We start from the raw sequence: 10,962 nt of genomic DNA on the forward strand, positions 1-10,962 counted from the left end.
GGGTTTTTAACATTTGTTTTTTGTTAAACCCTAGAAACATGGTCTATTTAACATGTTGTAAAGGGCAGCCTAAGGTCAGGGGCACCTCTGAAACTAATAAGGTCAGAAGCGCCTTGGATGCCATTCATCTTAAAAAAATGAACGACGCCCATCAAAGGCTCATTGTGAGGAATTCATTTTAAATCCTTCAGATGTCGTCCATGGGGAAAAAAGTGGGGCCATCCAAGTGATGGGAATTGGGATGTCGTCCATGTTACGGTGAAGTTTTTTTTACTTTAATTTTTTAAGTATTTTAGATAAAAGGAGCCTGAGTTTTGGCATATTTACAAATTCACGCCTATTGTTTCAAAAATTACATTTAACTGATGAAATTAATATCAAAGGGCCACTCTGCAGCATACTGGCCCGGCAGGTTACAGAAACCATCTTCCATGTAAAAGTACTGTTATACCCTTCCAAGAAGAATATCTTTTATATATATATATATATATATATATAAAAGAAAAGTTCAATAGTTTGCGTAACAGCAGAGAAAATTTGCAATACTTGCTGTGGTCTTCTACTTCGAATGAAATTACAGCATAACCACTTCCCCAACTATTAAAATATACAGTCAACAGCAAAAGAAATCAGATATTGAAATATGAGGTGTGATTCAACCCATAATCACAAGAACGTCCCTCCAAATCACCAAAACGGTTCTCTGAAGGCAACAGGTAAAACAAGCACATGGAGACGAGGGAAACACCCCACACTTGTCATACAAACCCAAAAGAAAAAAACAGAATCTAGAGAGAGAGAGAGAGAGAGAGAGAGAGAGAGGCCTGTGCTTCCTTTGCATTTGGGGGAAAACGTGAGGATATTGGGTGGTCGGAATACTTTTTTTCATTTTAGGGCAATTTTGTATTTTTTGTTACTAACCCAGTTTAAGCCAGGGTTAAACTAAAACAATGGTAAGGTGCCGGTGGAGCTGGAGCGGCTCTTTGTGAATTACCTGCAAACTTTAGGCAGTTAAACGTAATTTCTAAAACGTTAGGCTGAATTTGTAAATATGGTAAAAGTTAGGTGCCTTTCTTGTAAATTATTCAATATTTATTTATACACAGGAAAAAATAAAAAATTTCCTGTTGCTGGCACATCCACATCGTCCTTTCTTTGTTTACCAAAAAAAAGGGACCACATCGTCCTTTCTTTGTTTACCAAAAAAAAGGGACCACATCGTCCTTTCTTTGTTTACCAAAAAACAAGGGAAAAAACAAAGAGGACTGCTAGCTAACCGTTATCGAATGATTTACAACAACTGACCGTACACCTTTACCTTTATAATACCCGTTCTTTAGGGAATGCCAAGGGATAGAGAAGGAAGAAGAAAGCCAAAGAAGGGAAACAGAAAGAGAGAGCAATGGAGAGAGAAGAAGTGAGAAGCAGAGGGTGGGTGTTGACATCCTACGCTCCACAGGGCACCCTCACCTCCCAAAACCTGCAGCTGCAACAGGCCACCCTTGACATCGGCTCCCATTCCATATCAGACAACCACGTTGCCATCAAGGCCCTCTGGATCTCCATCGATCCCTTCCTAAGGACCAGGATGAACGGCCACGAAGATGGTCTCTACGTACCCCAGTTCCCCTTAAACCAGGTAGGTCCATTGATGGTTCAGACTCACCTAAGTCTGGTTTTGAACTTTACTCAATAGGGCTGTGCCATCTAGCTCAGTTTGCACAATGTGGGTCACATCCCGAGCCTAGTGAACCAAGGCCATGCTGAATGATTGGTCTAGTTGGTCCAATTTGGGCTAGGCTGAGTCCATTGGCGAGTCGGGGTTAACTAACATAGTGCATTGTCTGGTCAATGACAGGTGATAACCGCGTACGGTTTGGGGGAGGTGGTGAGATCCAAGGCCCCTGGTTACAGCAGTGGAGATGTGGTGGTTTACCCTTTTCTACCGATATCTGAATACTCGGTGGTGCCGGCGGATTTTCTCCGGAAAGTCGATCTAGATGCCGGAATTCCACTCTATGAGTACCTGGGAACCCTTGGTAATGATCCCTTGCTTCATCTCTTCATTGATTACTTTTTTGGTCGTTCCAACTTATCCGGAAATTCAATAAGTTAGGATGTTATATTTTCCTATTATTTATCTCAAAAAAGCAGGATAAGTTGGATCTGTTAGTGTGTCGTTCGTTTCTTTTTAAGATGAGTAACATCCAAGGTGCGGCCTCTGAGCCTTAATACCCCAAGAACTATCAAAGCTCTGGCAAGGAGACCCTTTCAACATAATTTGAAAATTATCAAAGGTATGGGCAGAATTATCTATGCCATTTTTAGTGTGGACTTGAGTCGGTGTCTGCAGTGTAAAACTCCATAAGCATGCCCTCTTTGGCTAGGGAGAATAGTTTTTCATTTGGTTTAGACCTTATGGCATCGACACGCACACTTTGGATATCGAACTCTGGCCTTTCCTCAACTTGAAAGCCTTAAACTGACATACCAAGCCAATTGCGCAGAGACCTTATGAGCACCCAATTCCTCATTCTTGGCTTGCACTCGCAAGAAGTGTCTAGACATGAAATGGCAAAAAAAAAACGTTAATTAATGAATATATGATAGAGTTAAGCATTAAAAAGACGGATAAGAAAATGACATAGATAATGAGTCAAAAATAAATTGACAAGCACTTTAGATGGGTTTAAATTGGCTTTAATTTTAAAAAACAATGTCGAAAAAGGGCATGCTCATGGTTTTTTTCCTAAAAATCTAGCTAAGGTATAGGAATGACATGATTCAAATTCAAGAATGCAGCCCAAGGGGGGGTTGGCGTGGAGGGGTGGGGCCTTGGCTGTTAGACGGGCAGTCAAGGTTCGATTCCCATGGGTGTCACGCTTCTGCCCAAGCCAACACGTAGCATAGGCCCCGGAATCAAGGGTCCTAGCCTCAGAGTTTTACGCTGCCGACATGATGACTGTAGGTATGGCAGGCTGAGCTAGCACGACCAGGTTTTGGTGTTGGGTGGAGTTTGTTCGGCCTATAAATCCAAAAAAAACGGAATTTCAGTTGCTTAATGTAACCTCTAAATGAAGAGTCCTTGATTAAGATGTAATTTTTCCTTCCTGTGATGGTTTCTCTTGGATGAGGCTGACTTGAACTTATTGTTTATGCATCAACTTTTAATATAATCTTCCTTTCCTTAAAAAAAAAAAGAGGAAGAAGATCTATACCCTAGACCTGATGAAATTGGATTCATATTTAAGGTTGCTTTGAAAAGTATTTTAATTAAATAAATTTTCTGTATTCTAAACATTTCTCTCAAAAGAAAGTGTTTTTTGGTCAATTTTTGGAAAAGATGAGCCTTCATATCCTTTTAATTATGATTTTATAAGGTTTATTGAAAACGACACATTTTAGATGGTTTCACCAACTATGAATGTCCGGGCCATGACCTCCTGCGGACCCATAATCCGTATGACTCTATGATCTTGGAATCAAATTATACACCCATATATTGGATTCCAAATTTTAGTTCATGCTCAAGTTTTTGCTCCACATTTGATCTGCAATGTGTTTACTGAATGAAATGTTTAATTCATGCAAGTTTATTTTCCATTGAATCATGCACTTATGAAAGATGACGAGTATTGTGTTTTTTTTTATAGACAAGCTGGGGTTAGACAAAATGAATTGAGGGTGTAGAGAGTAGGTGCTTGAGTATGTACTTGATGGGTTTTTTGTGTTTTTCAAGTTTTTTTCATTTTATTTTTAAATTCTGACAGTACAGATGTGATCTCTGTACTTGATCTGAAGCGTTGAATGGGTTTTTATAAGGTTCGAAAAATCAACGGTCCAAAATCTCTGTAAATTTTTGAGGCTCAAAATATCATTTGTTTCATCGAAAACACATGATCCAAGTGTGAATTCCTGGTAAATCGACCATGCCTAACACATTTATGGGGTCGAAACTGCAAAAAAAATATTGAAAGAGCAGAAAAACCTATCAAGCACGTATCTCAAACACAACTTTACTCCTGAATTTGATGTGAGTATTTATAATAATAATAAACCTGAGATTTTTTTCCCGAGTTGTATGCGAAAATGATAAAATGTTATAGTTTGTCATATTTATTTAATTTGTCTTTTGTTTTTCGCGAAGGGATTGCTGGTTTCTCTGCATGGGTGGGACTGAATGTGATTGGACAAGTGAAAGCTGGTGAAAATGTATTTATTTCTGCAGCAGCTGGAGCAGTTGGAACCATTGCTGGTCAGCTGGCCAAGATTAAAGGTTGCAGAGTCATTGGAAGTGTTGGTACAGATGAGAAGGTATCTTTTCCTTATTGATATTGGGAACAAAACCTAATTATTTGTCACCCCTTCTTGTTAAGGGCTTCGCTCATCTGTTAAGGATGACTTGTAAATGATACCAAGTTGACGGGATGTCACAAGTTCAAAACCAACGGGTGGCGTCCCTAGCTCTATATATTAATCGGACTTGATGGGTCTTACCCAGATTCTAATCAGACCTTCTTGTTTATCACCAAACCTTGACCTATTTAAAGATATGTATGAAGGAGTAGTAACCAATGTCCACACTTGTGGAGGGGTGACAACCAATTTTCCTATAACGGTTGGGTTACATCAAGGATCTGCTTTAAGCCCTTTCCTATTTGCTATAGTGATGGATGAGCTTACGAGATCAATTCAAGAAAATGTACCATGGTGTATGTTGTTTACTGATGATATTGTTTTGATTGATGAGTCTAGAGCTGGGGTTAATGCTAAGTTAGAATTATGGAGACAAACATTGGAAGCAAGAGGTTTTAAGTTGAGTAAGAGTAAGACAGAATACATGGAATGTCAATTTAGTAAGCAACGAAGTAGTGATGGGAGTGTAGTGAAGCTTGGTGAGCACGAAATACCGGTGGATGATTATTTCAAATATTTGGGATCTATCATTCAAAAGTATGGAAAAATTGATGGAGATGTAAATCATAGAGTAAAGGTTGGGTGGATGAAATGGAAGAGTGCAATTGGAGTGTTGTGCGATTGTAGAATGCCATTGCAGTTGAAGGGAAAGTTTTATAGGACGACTATTAGGCCCACTTTACTATATAGTACGGAATGTTGGGCTGCCAAGAGACATCATATTCAAAAAATGAGTGTAGCTGAGATGCGTATGCTGAGATGGATGTGTGGAAATACAATAAAAGATAAGATTCGGAACGAGGAGATACGTAAGAAGGTAGGCGTTGCACCCATTGAAAATAAAATGAGAGAGAATCGTTTACGGTGGTTTGGACATATTCGACGAAGGCCTAATGATGCTCCAGTTAGAAGGATGGAGAAATGGAAAAATATATTAGTTAAAAGAGGTCGGGGTAGGCCTAGGAAGACATGGATGGAGGTGATAAGAAAGGATATGAATGCTTTGAACCTCACCGAGGACATGGCATTGGATAGAAATGAATGGAGGAGAAGGATTCATGTGGAAGACCCATAATGATTTTCTTTGTTGGTTCATATCGCCGACCCCAATTGTTTTGGGATGAAGGCGTAGTTGTTGTTGTTGTTGTTGTTGGGTTGGGTCTGGGTCAAACCCAACCCATTGACACCCCAGCGCATCAAACGCGCCCTAGGCCATTTGCAAGAATCTAATGTGAATAATTACACTAGTTAAAAAATGCTTTGTTCTACCAAAACTTTTATCATTTCTCGCATTTATGTTAAAAAAGGAAAGGGAATTTTTATTCTAATCGGGGGCCAACCTTTTGCCTTTAATTTTAAAAAATAAAAACTGTCAAATAAGGGCCTACCTTTATTATTGTCTATTAACTGCAGTCAACTTATAAGTCAAATTAAATTTTAAGTCAAATTATAATAATAACCTTTATAATCAACAATTCACCCATTTCTTTCTTACAAGGATGAATGAGAATTTTAAATTTCAAAAGATAACACAGGAAGCTTAAAAAATAAATCACGTCTTCCAAGATGTTGGACCTTGGCAGTTTTGACTTTTGATGAAAACTATACCTTAAGGCTGAATTTTCAGAAAAGTGAGGCCGATTTTTAGAATTATGAACAAAAGGTTGGCCCCCTAATAGAATTTCCCTAACAAAGAATTGTCCTGCACACTCCAAATAAGAAAGAGTCAATATATGGAACAGGTATTTGAAGATTATTCTGATATATCTTTTTTTTGTTCTTATATTTTAAAAGGAAGATTATTCTGATATTTGTTTATTTTGAAAGGAAGATTATTCTGATATCGATTAAAAAAACTAAAACCTTTACCGGCATGACTTTTACTGGTGCATCTACTGCGCCGGTAGGTGTGCCAGTAAAGAGTTTTACTGTGCAAAAGTCGCGCCAGTAAAACCCTTATTTCTTGTAGTGACTCTCTCTATCTCTCTGCGTGTGTATGTGTAGGTCAAGCTTTTAAAGGAGGAATTCGGATATGATGATGCGTTCAATTACAAAATCGAAAAAAACTTCGATGCAGTCTTAAGCAAGTAAGCCCTTTGATTTGAGAAAATTGAGAAGATTAGCCCTAAGAATTGGCAACTCAAGCTAAGATGGTCTAGGCTCCTCACTTGCCAACAAAATGCTCAAACTTTTACTTCTTATGATTCACTCTATTGCCACATGAGCCAAGCAATCCATGTCTCTTCAAGTTTGAGACTTATGTCCATTGATTGAAGTTTCATATTGACTACCATCACAACTTGAGTTCTAGTTAAGTCACATTCCATAATTTTGTTTTTGAATTCAATTGAAATTGGTCTAATATTTTTTGTACTTTTATTGAAGGTACTTTCCAGATGGTATTGATGTTTATTTAGATAACGTAGGTGGACAGATGCTTGAAGCAGTATTGAACCACATAAGTAAGGGAGCTAGAATAGCTCTTTGTGGCATGGTCTCACAATATAACCAGGTAACAGTTTTTTTTTTCTCAAATTAATTAAACATTCAAATGCTGTTGGAGCCAACACAAATGCAAGAGTTTGTATGTCTCAGCTTCACTTCATGTGCAAAGCAAACAAGTTCATTAAGTCAATAATGTTCTCATGTGGGCTATCACCAAGTTCACAATGCCCAATAGTTCTACTTTGTTTAAATGCAACCAATTTAAGGGCCTTTCATTGCTGATGAAAACATAGTAGCTAGGAGGATTAAAATTGCTGTGACAGTCTATTTCATAATCATTGTTGTTATCATCGTCGCATTCCTCGGAATTTTCTCGCATTTTAAAATGGAAGCGAGTTATTTTCAAAATATTTTTCAAAGGTCAGTTTGACTTGCAAAAGTAAAATTTTGCGATGATAACATGAGGCCCATATGATATCATGTTAGATTTGTTTGATTAGAATATTTGATCAAAACGAATCATTCATTTGAATTCAATCTGGAGCAACTCAAGCAGGATCCATTTGATTTGCTCTAACCCTTATTGAGTTGGATTTAGTAACTAGATCAGATTGAATATAGGATATTGGATCTAGTGAGAAGATCCTCACCTGATGAATTTGTAGGGTTCAAAAGAATCCTATTTGGATCGAACCAATATATTCAGATTTGGACCCAGTTGAGCAATATTGCATCAAGTGGGTCAAAATTAAGTCAGACTCATAATGATCTGGTCCAAGCTACCCTAATTAGACTAGCTTATCCCTAATGTTGATGGACCCAAGAACTGGTGTGATTAATCTGGTAAATTGTAAAGTGGATCAACTATATTAAGGAGAGTGGATCTAATGACTTCATGGTCCCATAATCCCATTTTGATTTGCTAGGTCATTAACTGGACTAGGTTAAGTTTTTATTGGTTTGGACCAAGAAGAATGGATTAAACTTATATAGGCCATGCATACTCATACCAAATCAGTTTGGGTTCAGACTTGGAGCAAGCCTACTTGAACAGGATCTGATAACTCAATTTGTATATGTCAGAATGAATTGGTCTAGATCAGATGTGCTTGTATTAGTCTGATGAATAAGGATCAAACTAAGTTGATTGTGTTGGACAAGTCCAGTCTAGATTTCATCAAACTAAAATATACATGATTAGATGAAATAAAACATTATTATATTTGGTTTAATCTGAATAAAATCTAGCTAAACTAGATTGGGCCAAAATAGTTGTGATCATGCTCAATAGACAAAATTGAACCAATTGAACCAGATTGGATCCAGTCAAATAGATTGGACTTAGTGGACTTGATTGGAACTAGTAAAAATAATCAGACGAGAACCTGGTTAGTTCTCAATGTAGGATCTATGAATTGGTTTAGTTGGTCAACAGATTGTGTGTCAGTCTTCAGGTGCGAGCTTAGAAAGATCTTCAAGCAGTCCAATTCATATGGTGCCCAATATACCATAAATTACAGTTCAAAAATTTTATATGCAGAAGCATTTTGAGCCAAAAATAAATAAAGCAGCTCACAAGAACAAATTATGGAATTATGCAACATGAAAAGTTGGTGAATTGCCTACTTTTATCTAAAGTGCACTCGGTCCTTTTCATGAAAACTTGTTTCATCAGATCTTCAAGAATGAGCAGGTGGAAGCTCCTAGAATAACTCTAAGCTTTATAGCTTCATTTACCTTTGATTAGTGGAGGCAAATAAATTATGTTCAAGCAAAAAGCTTTTTATTTCATGTTATCAAAACCATTATAGTGGAGTTTGTTAACACTGCTTATCCTATGACATCTAGTGAAAATGTAATGCTGTATTCTGGCTATTGTGTCAGGTAATTTATCTTTGACGAGTATATGTAAACCCCAAGCATATTTTTTTAGTTTCAGATAATATCATCTTAAGCTTCTAATATAATAATTAATCTCATGATGCAACATTATTTAAGTGTATATCCTACCACTGTCAGTTAAAGTATTAATGGATAATAACCAGTTAAAATGCAAATTACAAGACTAAGCTCTTGCTAGGAAAAAATAAAGCTTGAATTTGAATTCTAATGCCAACTTTCCTTACATATCTTGCAATTTTACGGTCATAATCAGTATTAGCATCACATTCGCCTTCATGATAACCTGAATGGAAGATGTTCACCGGATATCATTCCACTGATAGGTTTGATCAGTATTGCATTAAAATAAAATTATAACATTGATAACATTTAAATCTTCTTGAGGTGATGTCAAACTTAGGACTAAAAAACATCTAAGGGGGCATCTGTTACATCACCCAAGGGAAGCCACTTTCCTTTGAAAGGGATACCAAGAGAGAAAGTGCTTCCTCATGGGCGGAGGTGTGAATTCATTTTGATAGGAAATATGCTTTTTTGCATTTATTATGTAGGCCCCACCACACATTTCCTATGGCAAAGGGTGCTCTGCCCTGCATGTTGAAACAGAGGGCCCTTAAAAGAATATGGTATATATTAGAAGCTCCCAAGATTGATTAGATTGGTATATATTTACTTTACTAGCTTCTTTTATTTTATGTTGATAGTCAACCAGGGGGGAACTCTCATCCTAGGATTCATTAGCTAAGGGTGATATGTTAGCACCAAACCATCACCATAGAACTTCATTATGACATGCAAGAATGCAAAGAATTCCATCTTTGCAACAAACATGTGGCATGTATGACCAAATCTTTTTTCTTCCGTGTCTCTATAGATTTATTCTTTGTTTTAGACCTTTGGTCACGCATTGTGGGTACATATATACTGCCAGTGAAACCCTCCCAAACCTCCCCAATGATTTTTTTTTGTTTTTTTTTAAATTCTGACCATATAGATGTGTTCAGGATGATTAATTTACTATAAATGGACACTTGGATCATAAATAAATAATATATATATATATATATATATATATATATATATATATTGATTCATTGGGAACCTAGCAATGCACAATGCATGACTCAAGCCCATGATTCTGTTGGCTCTGGCTCAGCTAAGGCTGTTTCAAACGTATGGAATGATAAAAAAGTATGTGCGGGCACAAGCATGGGTGTTGAAGAATGCTTAATTAATATGCCCATTTTCAAAGGGTATTCCAAGTTAGATTTATAAAAACTGTGGCATTGTGCAAGTTTGGATAGTTTTTTATCCAGGCACATCAACTATGTGGATTTTGGGTTATAATGGTTCTTCATCAACAGGTATGGACTGAGCGTCATGGAGTGCGCAATTTGCTAAATTTGGTCGGCAAAGATGCAAAGATGCAAGGTTTCATGATCGGCTCTTATATCCCTCTTCTTGGAGATTTTACTGCAGAAATGATAGGTTACATGAAGCAAGGAAAATTGAAATCCAAACACAAAATATATGAGGGCATTGAGTACTTCTTAGAGGGCATGACTGCCATTTTTTCTGGTAGTAACACTGGAAAAGTTGCTATCAGGGTTAGTTGAAATGGATTAAAAGCAGCAAGTTCTGTTAGTTATGTGTGGAAGCTTTTGATGAACTATATTGGTTGTATTTGAAGGGCCTACATGAATTCTCAGGTCTGGTGATATTTGAAATAAGTTGATCACTTATGTTTCTTTTTGTGAAGTTCTGGATTTTCACATTAACTTATGTTTGTTGTATGGAACCAAAAATGGATAAGATGTGCATCCAAAAATCTTGAGATGATCCAGCCCTGGTAATCTTTTGACAACAGCTCATAATGAGATTTTAACTCTTGATTTGGGCTTGGCAATCTATTTATAAGATAGAGTGCTGCTCGAAAAGCGTCAACCCAAAAATGGGTGCTGACTGATGAGTACATCATACTCATGCCAGTCTCATCCACATGCTTATTATGCTTATGCTCCACCACCCCATTCTGTTGGGGGGGACAAGAAACCCACCTAGTAATACCATTCTTATGAAGAAATCTAAAAAAGAGTTTATTCACAAATTTACCACCTCAATCACTATGAAAAATTTTTAATTTGAAAAACCCTGCTGTTTCCCCACAATATTTTTAAAATTTTCAAAAACTTGAAGAGC

General features: G+C 37.1%; 1 protein-coding gene across 1 annotated transcript; it reads left to right on the forward strand.

Annotated features, from left to right (window-relative positions):
* The first annotated feature begins 1,320 nt into the window (after nucleotides 1-1,320).
* On the forward strand, nucleotides 1,321-10,505 carry LOC149844626 (2-alkenal reductase (NADP(+)-dependent)-like). Its single transcript, XM_089994969.1, has 6 exons — nucleotides 1,321-1,639; nucleotides 1,859-2,039; nucleotides 4,148-4,314; nucleotides 6,421-6,503; nucleotides 6,802-6,928; nucleotides 10,128-10,505. Exons 1-6 carry the CDS (start codon nucleotides 1,403-1,405, stop codon nucleotides 10,377-10,379), a joined length of 1,047 nt encoding a protein of 348 aa, XP_089851095.1. The 5' UTR covers nucleotides 1,321-1,402; the 3' UTR covers nucleotides 10,380-10,505.
* The last annotated feature ends 457 nt before the right edge of the window (nucleotides 10,506-10,962 follow it).

The sequence above is a fragment of the Nuphar pumila genome, chromosome 2, assembly GCF_984573655.1.
Source record: "Nuphar pumila chromosome 2, dmNupPumi1.hap1.1, whole genome shotgun sequence".
NCBI lineage: Eukaryota > Viridiplantae > Streptophyta > Magnoliopsida > Nymphaeales > Nymphaeaceae > Nuphar > Nuphar pumila.

Bases quoted from the DNA above. Each gene is read 5' to 3' on its own strand.
- LOC149844626 (XM_089994969.1), top strand. From the start codon at position 1,403: ATGGAGAGAGAAGAAGTGAGAAGCAGAGGGTGGGTGTTGACATCCTAC. The intron at 1,640-1,858 runs GTAGGTCCATTG...GGTCAATGACAG, and splicing joins CCCAGTTCCCCTTAAACCAG to GTGATAACCGCGTACGGTTT. The intron at 6,504-6,801 runs GTAAGCCCTTTG...CTTTTATTGAAG, and splicing joins TTCGATGCAGTCTTAAGCAA to GTACTTTCCAGATGGTATTG.